The 25,498-nt window shown below is 37.7% G+C and overlaps 1 protein-coding gene across 4 annotated transcripts in view; it reads left to right on the top strand.

The window, feature by feature from the left end:
* Parp4 (poly(ADP-ribose) polymerase family member 4) overlaps positions 1-25,498 on the top strand; it is a 92,993-nt gene that overhangs the window by 40,426 nt on the left and 27,069 nt on the right. For all 4 annotated transcript variants that reach the window (XR_011707356.1, XM_027941540.2, XM_071611367.1 and 1 more), the window contains exons 18-28: positions 1,315-1,479; positions 2,374-2,420; positions 3,005-3,083; positions 8,656-8,793; positions 10,248-10,443; positions 11,933-12,000; positions 13,331-13,518; positions 15,014-15,113; positions 18,247-18,417; positions 18,650-18,730; positions 25,372-25,452. Coding sequence is in view for 3 of the 4 variants with exons in the window: in XM_027941540.2 (XP_027797341.2) it covers positions 1,315-1,479; positions 2,374-2,420; positions 3,005-3,083; positions 8,656-8,793; positions 10,248-10,443; positions 11,933-12,000; positions 13,331-13,518; positions 15,014-15,113; positions 18,247-18,417; positions 18,650-18,730; positions 25,372-25,452 (1,314 nt within the window). In the remaining variant the exon portion in view is untranslated. The remainder of the gene's footprint in view (positions 1-1,314; positions 1,480-2,373; positions 2,421-3,004; positions 3,084-8,655; positions 8,794-10,247; positions 10,444-11,932; positions 12,001-13,330; positions 13,519-15,013; positions 15,114-18,246; positions 18,418-18,649; positions 18,731-25,371; positions 25,453-25,498) is intronic.

The raw sequence follows: 25,498 nt of genomic DNA, 5'->3' as shown, positions 1-25,498 counted from the left end.
GGACGAGCAGATTTGCTCCCGTCCTATCTATGGACAGGCAGCTTTTTTTTGTCACTTACCCCCGAGTGTCCCGGGGCTCCCCGTACGGGCCACCATCTGCCGCAGCCCGGCTGGCTGGGCAAAATAACCGGGGGGGGGGGTGACGAATAACTTGTGTACGTTGATACAGCAGGAGTAGGAGCCGTTTATTGCAGGACAGGAGCGGTATTTATACATTCCGCACAGCTTATCTTAATTAGCATAAACTAGATACATCAGTCAACCAATAAGGAATCTCCACACTTAATGGCTTGTTTTTGTTACTTCTCAAACCACACCCTCTGGCATTTTGCCAGGCACCATCTAGACTTGTTTATGAACTTTAACATTCCCCTGGCAAAATGCCAGGTGTTATTTTTGACTTGTTTACAGACTCTAACAAAAGTCTCTCAAATGAACCCTAGGCGCATGTGGAAGCATACATGTGCATACACACTTACACATGCATGCGCACACACACACACACACACACACACACACACTTCTGTTAAAGAATGGCAATATTTACACTTTAATAATTGTCCTTCATTGTTTATTTCTGTTCTACAAATGGATATCCTTGATGCATCCTTGATGTCATAATTTAACTTTTAAGGCTATGTTAATCATTAATACTCTATTTCCTAAATATACTAAATTTTCATACTAGTATAATAGCCTGATTGATCAGAATGGCAATTGGAGATGTTGAGATGATCTCTGTGTAGGTGTCAGAAAAAAATATATCTAACCCCTCTTTTCTGCCGTACGTAGTCATGAATTTATAGTCTTCTACTGCAATGATCATATCCCATTCAAAGAAATCTAAATACTTTTTCTTAAAAATAAAAGAAAATATACTCTAGGGTAAAAGAATTAAGTGAAGTCCAAATTTAGAAAAGCTACTTTAGTTTTGCAGCCACTGGGGAATGGAGCAACATGCCATAGAAGTTGGAGCAACTACAGGTTCTTCAAGGAAGGGGCTTTGTGGAAGCCTCCACAGAGCAGAGCCCACAAGTTCATGATGACTGATGTAGGGTCCATTGTGTGACTCTCCACAGTTCAGCACCAATGGCCTCCTTTCCTCCACCTCCCATGGATGTCAATTTATCTTCACCACGGTGAATGGTTTTGGATTCTCCTTTAGCACCACTAATAAGTCTTTTAGCTCCTATTACCATTTTCTGGGGAAGAATTTGGCAGATTGTAATTAAAGTCATTTAAGTAATAGGAGGAATTAACTGGCATAGAGTGGATATGCTTTTGAGTAGGCTAAGTCATATGTTTGTATTTTAGGATGTTTTCACCGTAAGTGTTGGAAACTTACCCGCTCAGGCCAAGGTTCTCATCAAAATTACCTACATTACGGAACTTAGTATCCAAGGCTCTGTTGCTGTCTTCTTCATGCCTGCCACTGTGGCACCCTGGCAACAGGACAAGGCTTTAAATGAAAACCTTCAGGTTTGTACATTTAATATTTAAAGGAGCATTTGGCGGGTGGTACTTACACATAGAGAAATAGGGCTGTGGACATAGCTCAGTGGTAGATTGTTTGCCTTACATGTCCAGCTCCAGCACCAGAATAAAAAAGAAAAACTGCAAAGGGAAAGAAAATAATCTAAATATCTAAAATAATCTTTTTGGCATAAACTCAATATCATTGACATTTATGCATTTAGTGCTTATAATGTTTATACAATGAGAAGAATAATGATACAGATATGCTCAATAGACATAATATTTTTATTCTATTTAGTCAATGAAATGTTTGTATTTGTACTGTATTTTCATTTTGAAGAATTTTGATAACCATTACAGAATGCAAATAAGCCAAAAGTAGAAAATTAAAACCATCTTTAATTTCTTTGCCCAGAGATAACTACTAATTAACACTTTGGTAGATATCATTCCAGACGTCTTACTTTATATTTACATATGTAAATAAATATAATGTATATATTTATTTACGTATATATATATATGTATATACACACATACATGTATATATATAATTCAAATTTTCTAGGGCTGGGAATATAGCTCAGTGGTAGAGCACTTGTCTAGCATGTGCAGGCCTTGGGGTTCATTCCCAGTACTGGAAAAAAAAAGAAAGAAAATCTCTGTCATCAGAATGGTCAGAAGTAACCCCTGTATCTGTTGTATTTTAGAAGTTACTGTCATTTCATGAGCAAAAAACTCTGTGTGCTTCATTACTTAGGAGTAAAACCATCTGTCCTGTTGTGCTATCAGCTGTGGCCTTGCTGAGATCACCTTCAGTTTAGAGTCTCATAGTGAAGCTTAATGAATTCTGGGTTATCACATATGTTTTTTTTTTTTTGTTGTTGTTGTTAACAGGATACAGTAGAGAAGATTTGTGTAAAGGAAATAGGAAAAAAGCAAAGGTTAGTACCTAAAATATAAAACATGTCAATTACTCATTTAGTAGACATTAATTTTATGGTTTAAATTTTTATTTAAAATTGGCAAATTGCAGTGACCCATGCCTATAATCCCAGCAACTCCTGAGGCTGAAGCAAGAGAATCATAAGTTCAAGGACAACCTGGGTATCTTAATGAGACCCTGTCACAAAATAAAAATTAAGAAGAACTAGGGATGTAGCTCAGTGGTTGAGCATCCCTGGGTTCAATGCCCATACAGCATTGTGCTTATAGTGTTTATAAAATGAGAAGGATAACGATACAGATGTGCTCAATTTTATAAACATTATAAGCACATATTTCTACAGGAAAAGAAAATTTAGGGCTGGGGAATAGCTCAATGGTAAAATGCATGCTTATCATGTGCCAAGCCCTGAGTTCCATCCCCAGCTCTATAAATTACTTGTGTGTGCGTTGTATGTGTGTGTGTGTGTGTGCATTTAAAACAATGTGTGCGTGTGTGTGTGTGCGCACGCGTGTATTTGAAACAACTGCAGGTAGAAACTTAAGATACTAGATAAAGACAACCTTCTCTTTATTTTGATAGCTTCTCCTTGACCATGTCTATTGAAATGCCATACATGATTGAATTCATTTCCAGTGATACACATGAACTGAGAAAAAAGGTCAGTGAATCTTTGGTTTCTTAAGAGCTCTTATTTTAACATTAATTTATTGTCTCAATAAAATACATGCAGACAGGCACAGTTATGCACACCTGTGATCCCAGCAACTTCAGAGGCTAAGCAAGTTTGAAGCCAGCCTAGGCACCTTAGTGAGACCCTGTCTCCAAATAAAAAATAAAAAGGACTGGGGATGTAGCTTAGAGGTAGAATTCTACTGGGTTCACTCCCCAGTATCAAAAAAAGAAAGAAAGAAAAAAGATAAAACATGCATGTGGTTTAAAAATGAAGTGATGCTAATAGCAGTTTATGACAAGTAGCAGCAGCCAGTCCTAACCTGTTGCTCCCCTAGACCAACTTCTAAAGCCAGTGAATTGCTCTGAGTATTTGAGCTATTTCTCTGTCATCAGAATGGTCAGAAGTAACCCCTGTATCTGTTGTATTTTTGCCCAGAGTTTTAAATAGTAATTCTTTGCTATTGTTTCTTGATTCATCTGTTTCACAAATTACCTTTTAGGCCAGGAGTGTAGCTCAGTGGCAGAGCACTTGCCTAGCATGCACAAGGCCTGGGTTCAACCCCAAGCACTACAAAAAGAGAATAAATTATTACCTTTTGACATCCTGTTATGGTGGGTGAACTTTTCCCTCTTCCACCTAACTCATCCCCTACTTTTCCTGTCCAAAAGAGTTTTATCACAGTGGTAAGTCCATAGTCAGTGTTTAAATGATTATGACTATGTAAATAGTGTTGACCATTTAGTTTAATGACCATTTAGTTAAAAACTGGGTTATGATGCCATTATCTTTTTACAATATTTTTTAGTTTTACATGGATACAATACCTTTATTTTATTTATTGACTTTCATGTGATGCTGAGGATCGAACCCAATGCCTCACACATGCTGGCACTGCAGGTAGAAACTTAAGATACTAGACTAAGCCACAACCCCAGCCCTGCCAGTATCTTTTTTAACCTCTACATGGCATTTTCTTTTTTAAAAAAGTTATCCTTTTCACTTATTTTATTTCTAGTCTCTCTCAATATTATTTTTCACACGGCAAATACTAAAGAAAATCCATTTGCTTTCTTTTTTCTTCACCTTCCCTCCCTCTAGTCTCCCACTCCTACTATGTAGCCCAGCTTGACTAATGCTAGGAATGTGCATCCTTTTATTGTTCTCCCTTGGTGTGTGTGTGGGGGGGAGTATTTATTTATTTAGTTATTTTTTTAATTTTTGTTAAATTTTCTTTTCTTTTCTTACCAGAGATGGAATCCAGGGCCTTATATGCTAGGCAAGCATTTGATCACTGAACTATATCCCCAACCCTAGCAGGAGGCTTTTAATTTTTATCTTTCTTTTTTTTTTTTTTTTTTTTTTTTGCAGTGCTGAAAATTGAATCCAAGGCCTTGGGTTCATCCACTGAGCTTCATCCTCAGATCCTACCTTTATCTTTTTTCTTCCCTCAGTTTGGCAGAGCTCACCATCCACTTACTTTCCTGAGTAAGAGTGTACAGATAGTATACATGCTTTCAGGAAATAGATATTCTATGCTGCAATTGATCCTTTAGTGAGATGTAAAATCCTGAGTTAGAAATCGTTTTCTCCCAGAATACAGCTGGACATGATAGTGCATGCGTATAATCCCAGCAATTTGGGAGGCTGAGGCAGGAGGGTGACAAGTTCAAAGCCAGCCTCAACAATTTAGCAAGTCCCTGAGCAACTTAGTTTGACTCTGCTCAAAATAAAACATAAAAAGGGCTAGGCTCTCTATTCACCTCATAAATTGTTTCTTTTGCTGAGAAGAAATTTTTTAGTTTGATTCCATCCCATTTATTGATTCTTGTTTTTTTTTTCAATGTTATTGATGGACCTTTTATTTATTTATTTTGTTTTTTTTAATATGTGGTGCTGAGAATCGAACCCAGTGCCTCACACATGCTAGGCAAGCACTCTACCACAGAACCACATCCGCAGCCCCATGATTCTTGGTTTTAATTCTTGAGCTATAGGAATCTTATTAAGGAGGTTGGGGCCTAATCACACATGATGAAGGTTAGGGCCTACTTTTTCTTCCTGGGAGCAAATTTTTACCACTCACATATCAGATAGAGCACTAATCTCTAGGGTATATAAAGAACTCAAAAAGCTAACAAATAACCCTATTAATAAATGGGCCAAGGACCTAAAAAGACACTTCTCAGAAGAAGATATACAATTAATCAACAAATATATGAAAAAATGTTCATCTCCTCTAGCAATTAGAGAAATACAAATCAAAACTAATCTAAGATATCATCTCACTCCAGTCAGAATGGCAGCTATTATGAAGACAAACAACAATAAGTGTTGGCCAGGATGTGGGGAAAAAGGTACACTCATATATTGCTGTCCCAATATTGACTGCAAATTGCAAATTAGTGCAGCCAATATGAAAAGCAGTATGGAGATTCCTTGGAAATCTGGGAATGGAACCACCATTTGACCCAGCTATCCCTCTCCTCGGTCTATACCCAAAAGACTTAAAAACAGCATACTACAGGGACACAGCCACATCAATGTTTATAGCAGCACAATTCACAATAGCTAAACTGTGGAGCCAACCTAGATGCCCTTCAGTGGATGAATGGATTTAAAAAAATGTGGCATATATACACAATGGAATTTTACTCAGCATTAAAAGAGAATAAAATCATGGCATTTGTAGGTGAATGGATGACCTTGGAGAAGATAATGCTAAGTAAAGTTAGCCAATCCAAAAAAAAACAACAAATGCTGGGTGTTTTCTCTGATATAAGGAGGCCGAATCATAGTGGAGTAGGGAGGGGGAGCATGGGAGGAATAGATGAATTCTTGATAGGGCAGAGGGGTGGGAGGGAAAGGGAGGTGGCAGGGAATTAGCAAGGATGGTGGAATGTGATAGACATCATTATCCAAAGTACACGTATGAAGACATGAATTGGTGTCAACATACTTTATATACAACCAGAGATATGAAAAATTGTGCTGTATATATGTAATAAGAATTGTAATGTATTCCACTATCATTTTTTTAAATCAATTTAAAAATTAAAAAAAAAAAAGGGCTAGGGATGGGCTGGGGTTGTGGCTCAGTGGTAGAGCACTTGCCTCACATGTGCAAGGCCCTGGGTTCAATCCTCAGCACCACATAAAAAGGAATAAATAAAATAAAAGTATTGTTTCCAACTAAAAAAGGGGGGGTGGCTAGGGATGTAGCCCAGTGATTAAGTGCCCCAGGGTTCAATCCCTGGTACCAAAACTTAACAAAAAAATAAACAAACAAAAAAGATATATAGCTAGATAGATATATATAGCTACATACACACAGATGCATGTATTTTTTTCTATAAGAATTTCAGATCTTCTCTCTATCCCTGGAATTCTGAAATTTCATATTAATATGATTCTTATTAACTGTACTTGTGGCCTCTAGATTTGGGATATATATATATATATATATCTATATATATATATATAGATATAGATAGATATAGATTAGATATATATCTATATCTATATATATATATATATATATATATATATATATATATATATCTCCCACTTTTTTTTTTTTTAGTACCAAGGATTGAACTGGGGGGCTTTAACCACTGAACCACATCCTCAGCCCTATTTTATATTTTATTTAGAGATAGGGTCTTGCTGGGTGCCTTGTGCTTAGTGTCTTGCTTTTGCTGAGTCTGGTTTTGAACTCACGATCCTCCTGCCTCAGACTCCTCACCACTAGGATTACAGGCTTACACCACCATGCCTAAGTCTACTAAAATTTTTAATCTTAGTTCTCTTATCTTTTATTTGTCAGAGCTTTTTTGTGATCTATAAGCATTTCTTTTTTATAGCAACTTTGTATATTTCATGGATGTACTATTCTCTTTTGTTTCCCTAAAAACATTTCTAATTTTTTTTTTCTGTTTTTTGTGTCTCTTTTCTTTGAATTCCTTTTTCCTTTCTTCTTTTTGGCTTGTTTGCTTACCTCCATGTTTCATGTTAGAGGCTTTTTCCCAAATGTGTGGGTGACCCTCTGTATTCATCCTTAGGACTGAGAAATGAGAAATTCTAGGATGTTCATGGAATATGGTGGTTAAGAGTGACTCTAAGGGGCCCGTGTTTTAGGATACTGGTTTGCACTTCATTTCCCTAAATGAAGCAGTCTGTACTCCTATGCCCCATTAGGCCTACCATTTCCTTGTTTGGGTTCTATTTAGTTGGATTTCTCTGGGTAATAAATCTCCAATTTCCTTTAGTGAGAGATCAAGTAATAACTGGAACCCAATGCTTATGATAATCCCCTCTATAGGCTCTCTGGTAGAAGCATCCCTCATTCTGGATAAGTCATTTATCACATCAATTTTCTATCTTCCTAAAATTTGCTGACATCTTTAAACTGCTATCATCTTTTTTTTCCTGATCTAAATATCTTCATGGATTTATGCCTTTTTTATTGCTTCCTTTCAATTTCAGGGAAGCTTAGCATTTTGATAGGGAGTAGAATTAAACTCATACATTCCATCCTGAACAAGAAGCCCCTCTTCACAGCAGTTAGCTTTGCTGTATGTAACAAATTGTTCCTGAACTTTGTGGCTTTAAACAGCATACATTTCCAGACATAGTGGTACACACCTATAGTCTCAGCTAATTAGAATGATGAGGCAAGAGAATCATTTGAGCCTAAAAGTTTGGGATCAGCTTGAGTAACACAACAAAACCTTATCTCAAGCATTTATTATTCTCACAGTTCTGTGACTTGAACGGTATGGTATACAACAGCCTCACACACACAACTGCTGGTCCAGTGTCAGCTAGGATGGTGACCATTGTAGCCCATTATCCTATCCAGCAAGGTGACTTACGGTTATTTACCTAGTGGTAGAAGAGTCCCAGTAGAAACAAAAAGGGCCAGCCAGCCCCATTGCACAAACACTTTTCAAGTGCCTGCTTACATCACATTTGCCAGTGTCTCATTGACCAAAGCAAGTCATATGGCCAACTCCATTAGCCAATTCAAAGGTGGAGAAATAGATGTCACCTCCAGGTAGGAGGAGCTTCCAAGTTACATTGCAGAGGGGTAAGTATACAAGAATGAAGAGACTTTATGGCATTTTTCAATTTACCCATGTTGTCTTCATTATTTTAAAGCTTATCATGTATATTTTCATATTCATGAAAGTATAATTTACAAATAAGATACAATCCTAAGACTTCTATTGAATGTTCTATTTTACTGTTCTAGGCTCTGATTATCTGCTATATCCAGATAGATCCAACTGAATTACAGATCTATAATCTTTGGATCCAGAGTTAAGATGATCTCACACTTAACTAAATTAACTCTAGGATTTCAGGAGGGTAACTGATATGATAATGGTCCTAGGTCTAAAACCTACATTTTATAATTTTGGAATTTATCACCACATTGTTGATTTTTTAATGGAGTTATATAAATTATGGAAGGGCTTGCTACTTGACAGGTAAATGCAAATTGGTAATATGGTATTATTCCATTATTTACTTTATCATATGGCTCTTTGCTTTGTAGAGCACAGACTGTAAAGCTGTGATTAGCACCCTGGAAGGCAGCTCCTTAGATAGCAGTGGATTTTCTCTTCACATCAGTTTGTCTGCTGCATATCTCCCAAGAATGTGGGTTGAAAAACATCCAGAGAAAGAAAGTGAGGTAAGATACTTCTTACTTTCAAGAGACATTGTTGGAAAAATATTTCAGAATAAATAGGATATTTTAATTTGGAAATTATTGATAATCCTAAAAAACTAGCACTGCAAAATGAATTCTCACACTCCAAGATTCTGCAACTAAAAATAAATTATATCAAGAATGATCAACTTCTGGGCTGGGGATGTGGCTCAAGTGGTAGCGCGCTCACCTGGCATGTGTGCGGCCAGGGTTCGATCCTCAGCACCACATACAAAGAAAGAGTTGTGTCCGCCGAAAACTAAAAATAAATAAATAAATATTAAAAAAAAAAAAAAAAGAATGATCAACTTCTGAGGCTTCTACCAAAACCATCATGTGGCTTATTTCCCTACAAAGATTATAGTTTTTGTTATTATTGTCATTTTGTTTTTGTTTATTTTTTTTTTGGTACTGGGGATTAAACTCAGAGGCACTTTACACTGAGTTACATCCCCAATACTTTCTGTTTTTTGAGACAGAATCTCACTAAGTTGCTTAAGGCCTTACTAAGTTGCTGAGGCTGGCCTTGAACTTGTGATCCTCTTATCTCAGCCTCTTGTACCACTGGAATTTCAGGCATGTGTCACTGTACCACCATACCCAGCAAGATTGTTTTGTTGTTGTTGTTGTTGTTTTGGGGGGTTAGGGGGTGGTGGTACCAGGGACTAAACCCAGGGTGCTCAGACACTAAGCCACATTCCCAGCACTTTTTATTTTTTATTTTGAGGCAGGGTCTCACCAGGTTTACAGCTTTACTGAATTGCTGAGGCTGGCTTCAAACCTGTGATCCACCTCCTTAGCCTCCTGAGCGGCTGGGATTACAAGCATGCACCACCACACCTGGCCAAGATTGTAGTTTTTACCTAAATCCCCACCAAAAACTAAATCCATCATCAGATATTACATTGGTTAGTCTATGTACTTTTTATGTGTTTTAAATTTTGATATTAGAAGAACAAATAAAAAATTATTTATGACCATAAGACCATTTTGTGTAGCTTTAACAAAGAATTGCTCTTCACTTAAAAAGTTGTAATAGTAGTTGTACTTTAAATATTGGTTAATTAATAAAAGTTATCTGTACATATTTTAGTAATCATAATATCATCTAAATTCCTTTTAAAATAGTGTGTGTATGAGAAGAGCATATTATTTTATTTATTTTACAAATAACATTAATACTATATGATGTTTTTTCAGGTATTCTTTATTGATTCTTGACTTCTCAAGAGTCCTGTATGTTGGGATCTTCAGCTTTAACATTTTAGTCTTACTTTGAGCTCCTAGTAGGTCATCTTGTTGTTAAATACATCTTATTATTTTTGTTTTCATACCATTTGTTTACCTTACTACAAAGTTTTAGAATTTGGCAAGTAAATCTTTTCCTATTTAAGATACAAGAAGCTCCCATCCAAGATCTTTTCTTCTTCTTTCAGGCTTGTATGCTTGTCTTTCAACCCAATCTTGATGCTACCCTCCCTGACCTGGCTGACAAGAACGAAGTAATTATTTGTCTTGATTGTTCCAATTCCATGGAGGGTGTGACATTTATGCAAGCCAAGCAAATTGCTTTGTATGCACTATCCTTGGTGGGTGAGAAGCAAAAAGTGAACATTATACAATTTGGCACAGGTAAGTGTACTTTGTCCCCAGCCCAATGTGTTCTTCTTCCTTAATGTGAACATCCTCTGTGGAGCAAGAGATAACCTAACACAAAGCTTAAGCCCAAGAATTCTGAAGCCAAGGGACAGAGTTGTAACTCAGTGGTAAAGCACTTGTCTGGCACATGTGAGGCCTTGGATTTGATTTACACCACCATAAAAACAAACAAACACTGGGTATAGAGGTGCATGCCTATAATCCCCGATTTAGGAAGCTGAGTCAGGAGGATCGCAAGTTCACAGCCAACTCGGCAACTTAGCAAAGCGCTAAGTAACTTAGCAAGAACTTGTTTCAAAATAAAAGATAAAAAAGGTCTGGGGATGTAGCTCAGTGGTTAAGTGCTCCAGGATTCAATCCATGGTACCAACCAACAAATAAACAAACAAAAAGAACTTTGGAACCAGGTCTCCTGGGTCCAGAACTAAAGTGTACCATGACACTTACAAATTCTATGTGTCATGCTGAACAAGATGTTGGAACTCTGGTGCCGAAGTTTCCTCATCTGCAATCTGAGGGTAATAATTACTATCTCATAGTGTTGTTGTAAGGCCTGAGCTAATGTATGTAAAATATTTAAAATAGGACTTGATCTATGCTAGATGAAGTATAAATATTACTTTTGTTTTTAATACCAACTCAACTGAGTGCAAGATCTTTACTCTGCTGAGTAAGATGGTCCCAAAGTTAAGGACAGACATTTAGAATCAGTAGGTCATAGAAAACCTGTGAGGAATGATCTCAGGGAGTCAGGTCAACACACTTTGGCACCGCAGGGATGAAAGAAAGAGCATAGAATGGAGTGAGGGGATAATCTTATCCCATTAATTCTTATCTTCTGTGTCACTCAGCAGAAGGTCCTTTACAATGGAGCTAGGGTCTGTTCTGCTGGGGGTAGCGGTCAAATAGGCATGCAAAAGGCATGGATGGAGGTTGTATCCTTCCAGGACTAAGCTGCTAGTACCATTGCAACACACCCATACCTTGCTTTGCAAAGGCAAGGCAGAAATCTACACATGGAATTTGACTTAGAACATTTTGCAAACTATAGTGCATAGTTTGCTTTGGAATATATTATGTAGAGGAACACTGTGGTGGGTTTTTAAAATTTATATATTTTAGTTGTAGATTGACACAATACCTTTATTTTACTTATTTATTTTTATGTGGTGCTAAGGATCGAACCAAGTACCTCACACAAATTAGGCAAACACTCTACCACAGAGCCACAACCCCCAGCCCTGGGTTTGTTTTTGGGTTTTTTTGTTTTGTTTTGTTTTTTTGTACATTGAAACTGTCATACACAAAAAGAAACTATTACACATAGTACTCTCCAAAGTATGCACATAAAGACATAACATTTTTTGTGATAGCAGCAGTGGTATGAAGTGGTATAAAGTAGGATTACTGTTTGTTAATAGTCAATCCAGTAAATATTTAATTTACTAATCTTATTACACAGGTTACAAGGAGTTATTTTCATATCCTAAGTACATCATGAGCACTGATGTGTCAACAGAGTTCATTATGGTGAGTAAGAGAAATTTCCTCAGTTTTCTGAGCTTTTGTCTATGAAACTTTTAGTTGTATTATCCAAAACTTATTCCCCCTGAAGTTTTTCTATGTTGGCAGATGTGTTAGCCAGCTTTTGATTTCTGTAATGAATACCTGAGATAAATCAATTCTCAGTATTTATTTTGTCTTGTTGTTTCACAGCTTTTAGTCCATGGACTCCTGGCCCTCTTGTTTTACGTCTGCGGTGGGATAGTTTATACTGGCAGGAGCTCATGGCATAGGGGGCCTATTTACCTCATGACTGCCAGAAACAAATATATCCTTCCAAGGGCACACCCCCAATGACCTTCCACTAGGCCACACCTCCTAAAGCTTCTGTCACCTCCCAGTAATGCCACAGGCCGGCAACCAAGCCTTTAACCCATGGCAGTGGAGGGGGTGAGGGCAGAGGTATGCTCATTCAAACCATAACAATGTATTCCTATAATAATGATAAAATAAATAAAAGTGTATAAACTCACTAAAGAAAATTGGAAATTAAAAAGAACATAAAGAGAAAAATTGCCCACAGTCCCACCATGCAATGCAGCTAGCATTAACATTTCAGAAAGTTATCTTCTGTCCCTTGTTTTTGTTCATTTAAAATGAAACAAGCTAAGAATGACATTTCACCACCTCAGTCAAGGCTGGTAAACCCAGGGGTGCTTTGATGAGATATTTCTTTGCATATATGTAATAGTTCTTTGAAAACTTTTTAAAAATTTTTTAGTTGTAGATGGACACAATACCTCTATTTCATTTATTTGTTTGTTTTTTTATTTTTTTAAGTGGTGCCGAGGATAAAACCCAGTGCCTCACATGTGCTAGGCAGGCACTCTACCAATGAGCCACAACTCCAGCCCCTAAAAACTATTTTTAAAAAGCAAATAAATGCCAAGTGATAATATTTTCATTTATGCATGCCACAATTATAAACCAAAAAGACATAATTATAGTTATTTCACAAATATAGAATTAGGAAGAAGATCTTTTTGATAATGATATATCTCTAAACCCTCCCAGGAGATGTTTTTCAGCCAGGCATGGTAGTGGCATGTCTATAATCCCAGTGACTCCAGAGGCTGAAGCAGGAGGATCGCAAATTCAAGAATAGCCTCAGCAATTTAGCGAGGCCTTAAGCACCTTAGTGAGACCCTGTGTCAAGGGCTGGAGATTTGGCTCAGTGGTTAAGCAACTCTTACCAAAAAAAAAAAAAAAAAGGGAGATGTGCTTCAGTGAATGATTGCAGTTAATGGTGAGTATAATCCAAAAAGGAGTAAATGATCTTTTGTTTCAATTCCTGCAGTCTGCTACACCTACTATGGGGAACACAGACTTCTGGAAAATGCTCCGGTATTTAAGTTTACTGTACCCTTCTCAAGGGTTACGAAACATTCTCCTCATATCTGATGGCCACCTCCAGAATGAGAGTCTAACATTGCAGCTTGTGAAAAGAAATGTCCACCATACCAGATTGTTCACCTGTGGGGTGGGGTAAGTCTTAGAGATCTGGTTGCTATGGTAAAAGACAGCTAGCAGGCAGGTCTTTTAGTTGGCCTGAACAGGATTTTTGAAAGTCTAGAAATTGATAGTAGTATATAGAAGCTGTATAGGGCACAGGGCAGAGCTCTGGGCTCTGGGCCAGATTGCGTGGATCTCAAAACTCCAGTAGGCCACTCATTCATTAGCTGTGATCTCAGGCAAGTTATTTAACCTTGCCTTGGTAAAATGAAGGTGAAAGTGAAAATACCTGCCTCATTGGATTATTTCACACAACAACCCAGATGTCCAGCTTGTCCTGAGTAACCTGGGCACAGTTCCCTCTGGTGAATTGGACTAGATGGAGGTTGTCTGCCCTTTGGACCATGCCCCCATTTCCTGTTGCCTTGCTCCCTCTTTTATGGCTACTATATTTGCATTTTCAAACCTCTACTATACATTTCCTAGGAAATTACCCACCCCCTACAAATATAGTTAGTTCCATGGGATTGTACTAAGGTATGTAGCATCCATGTAAGGAAATGACAGAGCAAAGTGGGCTTCCTGGTATTCATACAAAGCTCCCATCCCATGCCAGGTGGGGAGTTGTGGAGGGTGGGTGGGAAACCTGAGCTCTTCCTGAAACAACCCCTCAAATGGTTGTTAGGTACCTTTATTCTGAGATAATGCATAGAGCAGGCCCTCCCCTCAACACATTGTTCAGGTAAGGGGAAGGGCTGTTTCTTTGGAAAACAGATGTGAAGAATTTCTACTTTTTTCTTTTCAAAATTTTTTGGTGGTGTGGGAAATGAAACCCAGGGCCTAGGCATGCCAGACAAGTACTCTACCACTGAGTCACATCCCCAACACAGGAATTTCTTTCTTTCTTTCTTCCTTTCTTCCTTCCTTCCTTCCTTTCTTTCTTTCTTTCATAGTTGTAGATGGACAGCACGCCTTTACTTTATTTGTTTATTTTTTTATGTGGTGCTAAGGATTGAACCCAGTACCTCACATGTGCTGGGCAAGCTCTCAGCACTCAGCTGTTATAGCCCCAGCCCAGGAATTTCATTTTTTTTTTTTTTTTACTACTGTAAAAAATAAATAAGTCCTCTATACATGAAAGCTTAAATTAAGCAAACCTTCAGATATTTCCTTCTGTCTGTTATCATTTATTTTCCCCCTCCCCTCCCCTCCCCTCCCCTCTCCTCCTCTTCCTCCTCCTTCTCCTCCTCCTCCTCCTCCTCCTTCTTTCTCTCTCTCTCTCTCTCTTTCTCTCTCTCTCTCTCTTTTCTTTCAAGCACTGGGGATGGAACCCAGGCTTTGTGCATGCTAGGCAAGCACTTTACAGCTGAGCTATGCCCTGACCCCATTTTATCTCTTTAACTTTCGCTATAGAAAAGTAACTTCTTTTTCATATAATGTCTCTTCTATTAAGCTTTGTCAACATTGTTAACATGTACTTTAAAATGTGTGCAAGATTTTTTGAAACTAAAACGTGAAATGTGATCAGTTCTACAGCAAATCGCCATGTCCTAAGGACTTTGTCTCAGTGTGGTGCTGGAGTTTTTGAATATTTTAACTCAAAATCCAAACATAGTTGGAAAAAACAGGTATGTTTTTTAAACATCTTATCTCTAGTCTTATGTTTACATGCAGAAATATTATATTCTTACATGTCTGACAGTATCTTCCATGTTTTCATGAATAGATAGGGCAACTGTAAAGAAGCAAAAGCTACCAAAGTGAGCCCCAATCTTCAGATAGTACTCATTTTGTAACTAGCAAGAACAGAGTGATCACTTAATCATACCATCCTCCTAATTGTTGGATTTCTCCTTTTTATTTTTGTAGCTGTAGATGGACAGAATGCCTTTATTTTATTTCTTAATTTTTAGGTGGTGTTGAGGATTGAACCCATTGCCTCATGCATGCTAGGCAAGTGCTTTGCCACTGAGCTACAGAGCCAGCCCTCCTTTTTTTTTTTTTTTTTTTTTGTACTGGGAATTGAACCCAGGGACACTTTATAGCTAGGCTATATCCCCAGCCCTTTTTATTTTTTGAGATAGCGTCTGGCTAAATTGCTAAGGCTGGCCTGGAATGTACCATATAATCCTGTAATCCTATAATTATACAAAACCCTGTAATCCTAGCAACTCAAGAGGCTGAGGCAAGAGAATCAGAAGTTCCAGACCAGCCTTATTGAAACTGGAGTTTTGAGATGAGACAAGAGTCCCTGCTTCACCAGTTTCCTTCTGGGTTCTTGTCTCACAAATTTGAGGAATAAAATCCATGGACAATAGCAGAAAGGAAGAGTAAACAGAGTAGGATTTTAAGTGAGAAGAAAGAAAACTCACAAGATGTGGGAGGGGACCAAATATCAGAAAAACCTACTTTGGTGTGCTAGCTTAGGGGCATATATGGTTTTGGGTACACTATGGAGCAAAATCTGTTAACCAGGCATTGAAAAGTGTCAAGGCTATTGGTTGTTTCCTTTAGCCTGAATTTTAATCCTTCAAGTAACTCCCATCTGGTTTCACTCTCACCTTCCATTTTACCACTTCTCCAGGACAGAGGAGTTGGCTAAAGTATTCTCACAGGTGAGCCTCATGGATTTTTACTTTAGAAATAGGCCTTGATGGTGCCCATTAATATTTCTACCAGTTAGACTCCTTGTGTGGTCTCTGCATTTGAACAAGACCTCAGTTGGAGCCCAACACTTCTGATTACTAACCATTGACTATTCTTACTCATTAGCAACTTAGTGAGACCCTGTTGAAAAATAAAAAATGTCATCTAGAGATTATTTAAAATATATTGAGAATATGTGAATGTACTATACAAATACTGCAACATTTTATAAAAGGGACTGGAACATCTGCAGATTTTGGTGTCCTAGGAGATCCTTGAACCAATTCCCAATAGATACATTTTCTGGGATTTCTTTTTTTTTTTTTTCCAGCACTGGGGATCAAACCCAGGACCTCGCACATGGTATGCAAGTGTTCTACCACTAAGCTATATCCCCAGCCCTTGGTTTACTTTTTAATGTGGCAAAATATTACATAAAGTTTGTCACTTTAATCCCCCCCCTTCTCCCCTCCTTTTCTTCCTCTGGCTGGGGATGGAACCCAGGGTCTCACACATGCTAAGTAAGCACTCTACCACTGACCTACATCTCAGTCCTTTAGCCATTTTTAAGTGTATAGTTCACTGGCATTAGGTACATTCACAGTGCTGTGCAGTCATCATCATTTATCCACCTCCAGAACTTTTTCATCATCTCAAACAGAAATAATTCCACATTGTCTCCTCTGCTGTTTCCACTAACCTCTCTTCTACTTTCTGTATCTTATGTAACTGTAAGACATTTGTCCATTTGTATATGGTATATTTCATTTAGCATTATGTTTTAAAGATTCATCTATATTATAGCATGTGAAGAATTTCTTTCCTTTTTAAGGCTGAATAATATTCCATATACACCACATTTTGTTTTTCCATCAATGGACATGTTATTTCTCCTCTTTGGTGTTGTGAATTTTTCCACTGTGAGCATTGGCATTTGAGTCCCTGTATTCAATTTGGAGTATATACTCAGAAATGAAATTACTTCATCATATGGTAACTCTGTTTAATTTTTTTAAGATCTTCCATTCTGTCCTCTACAGCAGATATATCATTTCACATTCCCAGAAACAATTTACCAGGATTTCAATTCTCCAGTACTTATCTGGGGAGGGCAGGCATTGAAATACTGAGAACCAAACCCAGGGCTTTGTCTATGCCAGGCATAGACACTGAGCTATATACCCCTGACCCTCAAATACTCATTATTTTGTTTTTTGGGGATTTTAATAGCCCTGCTGATGGGTGTGAAGTTATATCACATTGTGGTTTTGATTAGCATTTTCTTTCTTTCTTTTTTTTTTTTTTTATTTGTGTGTGTGTGTGTGCTAGGGATTAAAGCCAGGGGCGCTTAATCACTGAACCATATCCCCTGCCCTTTCTTTTTTTATTTCTTTTTTTTTTTTAAGAGAAAAAGAGAGAGAGAGAGGGAGAGAGAGAGAGAGAGAGAGAGAGAAATTTTTTAATATTTATTTTTTAGTTTTCGGTGGACACAGCATCTTTATTTTATTTTATGTGGTGCTGAGGATCGAACCCAGTGCCCTGAGCATGCCAGGCGAGCATGCTACCGCTTGAGCCACATCCCCAGCACCCCTGCCCTTTCTTATATTTTTATTTAAAGACAGGGTTTTGCTGAGTTGCTTAGGGCCTCACTAAGTTGCTGAGGCTGGCTTTAAACAAACAATCCTCCTGCTTTAGCCTCCAGATCACTGGAATTACAGGCATGCACCATCATGCCTAGCCAGTATTTTCTTGATGTTTAGTTATGTTGAGCATCTTTTCATGTGCTTACTGGCAAATTACATATCTTTTTTGGAGAAATGCCTTTCAAGTCTTTTGTAGAACTAGTTTTTATAACTGGAATCTACTCTTACCAAAGTTGTGTATTCGTAGTTAGCTAATGGAATAATTTTAATGATGTAAATTTAAATGATGCAATTATGCTATTATTAAAAATTCTATATAAAATCTCTTTGGAAGAGTACTTTATATCAGGAAAAAGGAAGAAAAAACCAAAAAACTACAAATTCTCCAAGGAAGAAAAAGTAAACTTTAAGTGTTACATTATAATTTTGGGGATGTAACATTAAAAGAGAAATAATTCTTCTTTTATTAAAGGTAAAAGACCAAATGACCAGGATATGTTCCCCAGGTTGCCACTCTGTCTCTGTTAAATGGCAGCAACTTAGTACAAATGCACCCAAGGCCCTGCAGGCTCCAGCCCAAGTGCCATCCTTGTTCCATAATGATAGACTTCTTGTCTATGGATTTATTCCTCATTGTACACAGGTAAGAATAAACACATTTTGTTATACCAGGGATAAAACAAAATATTTTGCTTATATATATATTTTTTTTTTCTTATGTCTCTCTCTCACTGGCAGATTTTTCCCTTTTGGGAACATAGTTGGGAGGATTTTCATTTCCATTGAGAGGGGAGAGGATGTCACTAATCACATTATAGTAACCAAGATACTGTGACAGAAAAGCTAATGAAGAACTAATGTTTTTCCCCTTTCAGGCAACTCTGTATGCACTGATTCAAGAGAAGGAATTTTGTACAATGGTATCAACTACAGAGCTTCAGAAAACAACTGGGACGGTAAGGTTTACAACCTGAACTATGGGGCTGGGGTGTAGCTCAGGACTTAAGTGCATGTCTAGCATGTGTGAGGCCCTGGGTTCAATCCCCAGCACCACAAACAAAACAAAATAAACTTTTTAAAAAAACCTCTATAGTTAAAAAAAGAAAGAAAGAAGAAAAAACCCTCTATAGTTATTATATTTTCATATACAAGCTCCACATACTTTCTTTGTTATAGTTTTGGGTTGATATATCAGCACACGATTTGGAGGGTGGATATCTGTATAAATGAGATCACTTCCCTTCAGTGGCTCTTCATCTGGGATTCTGGAGTCTGGATATATCCCTATGGGTATATATCCCTATGGCTATGAATAACTGCAATAGAATATGGCATTTTATGTGAAAATTTTTATAGGGAGATTCTCAAACATGTTCATGACTCAATAAAAGTTCAGTGCTACTGGTCCCTTGAGTTATTTAAAATGTTAATTATAACAGTGCTAGACTGAGAGTAAACCACATCATATATTTAAAATGTTTTTTTTTTACATTTTTATATTAAAAGCAAAGGAGTTATGAAAGAAATAGCTCCTGTTTCCTTTCTACTCAATACTTCTAGTCTCCAGATGTAGGGTTTTTTCCCCCTCACACACTGACTAGTTTCTTAATACCAGCTGTATGTCTTTAAAATTCAATTCAATTCAGACACCATCTGCTCAGGCCAAAAGAGTAAGGGCTTAGTCCCACAGGACCGCCCCAGTTCAAATGTCAGTCACAAGTGGTGGGTTCTCATGTTATCCAATGTCTGAGTTGGATTCAAGTTAGAGGTTCCCACAGTCCTTCTTAGGCTCAGTAATTTGCCATAACAGTTCACAGAAGTGTTCATGAAATAGAATAAGTATTTCAATGCGCTGAGCAGGAAAGATTAATTTTATAGACAGATAAGGGCTAAAGAAAGCAGAAATGAACAAAGATAGAGGGGAAAAGAAATAAAGGGGAAGGTTAGTAAAGGAGTAGAATATTCACATCTTTTCCTGGAACAGGCAGAGATTTTCTGGAACTCGGGTCTGGTGTTTCCTGTTATGGCATTGGTCGAATGTCACTATGGGAATTAGATTATAATGAAGTTAAAGGTTGTCTGGTGGTCACTCAGACAGCCATCTTTGATTCCTCAGTTTTGACTAGTCCACTGACAAGGAAATTCCTCTCCTCTAATATAAACAAGATTAGGTAGGGACAGATAAACAATATCAGGCAGGTAATCAGTCTTTGTCCTTGTCCCCAGTGCCAATCCAATAACAAGGACATGGTTTTGAGCAAAAGGAAAAAGGTTTATTGCTTTGCTAGCAAAGGAGAAGCACAGAGGTCTTCTGTCCCAGAGGCTGTATGATTCTGCCTATCTAGGAAACCAGAGGGCTTTTAAAGAGGTGATTCAAAGGCTATATTCCATGTTTTCTCTGTTGAAGTTGTAATTCATTTTGGGAGATAGTCATTTCTGAGATCTTCTGGTGCCTTCCCCAAAGTCTAGATTACTTCCTTCTTATGGTGGATGTTTGCTCAAGGACAGATAACTGCCTAGGATGAGGAAGAAAGGCAATCCTGTTTTCCCTGAGATCAGGGAAGAGGAGAGATTAGGGAGGAGCCAGGAGAAAGAAACAGGTCTCTTTTTAAAAAAATAAGTGCAGTGGCTAGGTGCAATGGTGCTTGCGTGTAATCTCAGTAGCTTGGGAGGCTGAGGCAGGAGGATGTCAAGTTCAAAGCTAACCTCAGCAAAAACGAGGTGCTAAGCAACTCGGTGAGACCCTGTCTCTAAATAAAATACAAAATAGGGCTAGGGATGTGGCTCAGTGGTCGAGTGCTCCTGAGTTCAGTCCCCAGTACCCCCCCTCAAAAATAATAATGATAATAAGTGCAGTGGTAGAGCAGCAAGGGCTATATTCAAAGCTTAAAGTGGACCACTATTATATTACTAGAGGTAGTACACTGGGTAACAATTTCAAATTTTCTTTCCTGGGGCTAGGTATGCAGCTCAGGGTTTAGAGTATACATGCTTAACATGTGCAAAACCCTGAGTTCAATCCTAACACCCAAATGAAAAGTTAAATTTCTTATATGTCTGGAACAGGGAGAAAAAACAATAGAAAATAACTAATTAGTTCACTTGTGTTTATTTGTGTATAGATTAAGACAGAGAACTTCATTATTATGCTGATTGAAACTGGCCTGTTTGGGAAATTTGATTATTATCTCTCATTTCTCCTAGTTTCCTGGAAAGTTATTTAACAGTTTAGCTTCCATTAGAAATGGAACTTTAGCATGAGTGATCCCATTTTTATTTTTAATCTGGCCTATAGGGGCCCAGTGCAAGAGCACAGTCCAAAACAATATATTCCTATAAATTATATTTAACATTAAAGAAGGATGTTATAAATGATAAAAATGAGGGCTGAAAGATCCATTGACAACTAAAAAAATTTTTTTAAATGATAAAAATGAAGCAAGAGAAAGAGGAACATAGGGCAGTATCTGTAAGAATCCCAAGCACAGAGCCAGATACCGTGGCCCACATCTGTAATCCCAGTGACTCTGGAGGCTGAGGCAGGAGAATCACAAGTTCAAAGTCAGCCTCAGCAATTTAGCAAGGCCCTAAGCAACTTGGTGAGACCCTGTCTCAAAATAAAAAATAAAAATAGCTGGGATGTGGTTCAGAGGTTAAGCACCCCTGGATTCAATTCCTGCTATATTAAAAAAAAAAAAAAATCCCAAGCATAGGAGCTTCTGATTCCATGAAGTTGAGGGTGTACCCTTCCTACATGTGAATGTGAACCTGGTTGGAAGTTTTCTGAACCCCTTCAGTTGGAGTTTTTAATGCAGGCTTTATTGCAATGGCATGATTGATTAAATCATTCTTCAGATAATTAACTCTCCTACCTAGAGGTTATAAAGTGGGATTTAAAGTTCCAACCCTCTAATTAATTACAGTTTGGGTAACCAGGCCCCATTCTTAGGAATTTCCCCAAAATCATCTAGTTAACTAAAAATCAGTTGTTATAAATAACAAAAAAGCCAGAGATCCTGCACCTACTAGAAGAAAATGTAGGCCCAACTCTCCATCATGTAGGTTTAGGAATTTATTTCCTAAAAAAGACTCCTAAAGGGCGGGGGTTGTAGCTCAGTGGTACAGCACTCGCCTCGCACGTGGAAGGCACTGAGTTCGATCCTCAACACCATATAAAAATAAAATAAAGGTAATGTGTCCATTTACAACTAAAAGAAATATTTTTTAAAAAAAGACTCCTGGGCTGGAGACGTGGCTCAAGCGGTAGCGCGCTCACCTGGCATGCGTGCGGCCTGGGTTCGATCCTCAGCACCACATACAAAGATGTTGTGTGTGCCAAAAACTAAAAATAAAAAAAATTTTAAAAAATTCTCTCTCTCTCTCTCTCACCTCTCTCTCTCTCTCTAAAAAAAAATAAATAAAATAAAGGTCTGTCAAAAACTAAAAGAAAATATTTTAAAAAATAAAATTAGAAAAGGACTGGGGAGGTAGTTCAGAGGTAGACTGCTCCTGTGTTCAATCCCCAGTACTAAAAACAAATGAGCAACAACATCAACAAATGAAGCTCCTTTTACCTTTATCGCTCTGGAGCTATTTAAGGAGCCAACAAGAAACCCAAATGTAACAATGAATGCTCCTATGCTCTTATAAGGATTTTATTACAAGGGTTTGAAGAAATATATCCCATCCATGGGGTCCAATGAGATCCTCAGAAGAGGGGAACCACAATGTGGCCCTGGCAAGTTCTTGACTTACACTTCAGAAGGGAATTTCAGGACACCTCAAAGGAGGAACAAGCAGATATTTATTTAGGAAAATTAAGAGATTTATTCAAGCAAGGAAGCGATACAGTAGGATATGCATTCAAAGGGGGACAGAGTATGGGTGCCTCAGAGTGAAACACGATTTTGAGGTCTCAGCTTTCTTTTTTTTAAAAGGACACTTTAATAAATGGTGGACATGAGATGCATACAAGGGTGGAACACAGAGCAGATCACAGTGATCTGGTTCTTCTCAAAATCTTTAGGTTAATTTATCTACTTAATAGCCCTTGGACTGTATAACTATCACAAGTTTCTAACAATGTCAAGAATTAAAAAGTTTCAAATGAGAATAAACCAAAAAAGAATTAAAATGCTTCTCTGAATTAGTCTAAAAAATGTATTTTATAAGCACAAGGTATATAGGCACTAACTAACTGACTTAAAATACTCAAAGATTTATTAGACCTTTTAAGTATTTTTTTAGTTGTAGATGGACATAATACCTTTATTTATTTTTTTTTATGTGGTGCTGAGGATTGAACCCAGTGCCTCCCAGGTGCTAGGCAAATGCTCTGCCACTGAGGTACAAGCAAGCCTCCATTTATTGGACCTTTTAAGAATTGAGGCCTGGGGCTGAGGATGTGACTCAGTGGTGAAGAGCCCCTGGGATCAATCCCCAGTACCAAAAAAAGAAAAAGAAAAAAAGAATTGAGGCCTAGGGGTAGAAGGTGAGGGTATCTATGGAGTTTTTAGATTTAAAGCTATGGACCTTCTTTCATGTTTGTCTTCTTTCTGCCTATCCTTATTTCTTCTGTCCTACCTCACCCAGAACCAGGGACATGACCAAGATATGTATTTCTTATTATGCTACAATATTATAAATTATCACTGAAAATTTTGCATTATGTGTATTAGTACTGAGTCCACTATAGTTCCACCTTGAAAATTTTAAAGTATGTATGCTATTTATGTTGTTTGTTATTTATGGGAGTATTTGTATAATGAGATGCATTATACAAATGTTGGGAGCATCAATGTCTACAACTAAATGTTTGAACTGGGCTGTATATGTTCCCACCCTGGGTACAAGTTGACCTTTGAAAAATTGCTAACTTCTGTGGACCTTCTGTACAATGGACCACTTCTCCCAAACTACCCAGAGATTAAGACCACACTTTGTCCCTTTATTACAAAGCAGCTTAATTTTTGCCAGTCACCATTATAATTCCTCACTAACAAGTGATTACCAACCTTCTTGCAGTTTAAGCCATTAAGACAGCCATCATTTTGTAAAATCTCTTTGAATCTGTGTTTAGTCTTTGTTCTAGACTAGACTGACTTTATTTTAGATTGACAGGAGTAAGCGGTCCATTGCACATGTTAGCAAAGTCAATGAGCAATGGTGATACACACTTGTAATTCCAGCTACTTGGGAGGCTGAAGCAGGAGGATCATAAATTAGAAGCCAGCCTCAGCAATTTAGTGAGATCCCATTTCAAAACAATAAAAAGGGCCAGGGGTGTGGCTCAGTGGTGGGGACCTCTGAGTCCAATCCTCAATACATTGTTGGGGAACAACAATGTTTCAGAAAACTGTAGTCCAGATTCAGCTGTGGATGGATCTGAGACCTGATTTAACAGTGGCTTTCAATTTTCTTTTAAGTGCCCTGAACCAATGCTACTCCACTTTTATTTTATTCCATGACAATAGAAAAATAACTGATTGGTTAACATCAGATTATTTCAAGTCACCATGTTTGGAAGGATTAAAACAGGGAACTTCATTATCATGCTAATTGATACTGTCCTATTTGTAGAACTGGCATCTTTGATTTTTCATGGTTAATTTAAAGGTCAGATGATGACTTAGTTTCAGTTTGCTGACAGACCTTTAGCATGAATGATTGTGTTTTGATTTTTTATCTGGTCTTTTGGGGCCTAACATAAGAGCTTAGCCCAAAAGAATAGACTCATAAACTTTATTTGATAGAACTTAGGGAAATCTCTATATTGCTTTAAAAATTGGATCTAAGAATGAAATTAGGTAAAAGAATCTTACTTGGGAAGAAGTCTTCTTCCCTAAAATCACAGTATTTAAAGTTGTTCTTCCTCTGTGAATGGTGGCCTTATCAATAACAAAGTCATAAGAGTTGGAATTATGGATAGCAGACGTTGCCGTTTAAGATCAGTTCCACTTCACTGTGTACATCCCAGAGCCTCCAATCTGGTGGAGACCGTTTGCAGGTAGACATCCTGACACCTGGCTGGCTCTTCCTGTAGAAGAAGAGTAGTTTTAAAGTTTTGAAATAGATTGGCATGATGGTCACACCTATAATCCTGGCAATTTGGGATTCTGAAGCAGGAGGGATTGTAAATTCAAGGCCAGCCTGGGCAATTTAATAAGACTGTGTCTCAAATTAAAAAGAGATTGGGATCTAGCTTAGTGGTAAGGTTCCCTGCATTCCATCCCTAATACAATAAATAAACAAACAAACAAACAAATAAAATTTTGAAATAAGTTACATTAGCAAAATGACCTTGTACAGGAAAAGCAAACACTAGGGACAGAAATCAGATGGGTGGTTGGCAGAGCTGGGGGTGACTGCAAAGGGGCCCAAGGAAACTTCCTAGAGGGAAGGGAATATTCTGTATCTTCATTTTGGTGCTGGTCACCTAGCTGTATTCATTTGATAAAACTCATAAGATTGTATAGTTAAAAGGAGTGAATTTGCTGAATGTAAATTATTATTCTGAAGTTTTTTATATGGTAGTCTATGTAAGTATTTAATTACAAATCATTTGTATCTTTTTTTTCCCATGGATGTGTAAACACAGATGATTCACAAGCTGGCAGCAAGAGCTGTGATCAGAGATTATGAAGATGGCATTCTCCACGAGAATGAAACCAGCCATGAGGTTTGTTCTTTTCCTAGTAAAAACCTTTATGCATTGTTTTAGATCA

Source organism: Marmota flaviventris, chromosome 4 (assembly GCF_047511675.1).
Source record: "Marmota flaviventris isolate mMarFla1 chromosome 4, mMarFla1.hap1, whole genome shotgun sequence".
In the NCBI taxonomy this organism is placed as follows: domain Eukaryota; kingdom Metazoa; phylum Chordata; class Mammalia; order Rodentia; family Sciuridae; genus Marmota; species Marmota flaviventris.
Note: the sequence above shows the minus strand (reverse complement) of the source record. Positions and strands in the feature narration are given on the sequence as shown.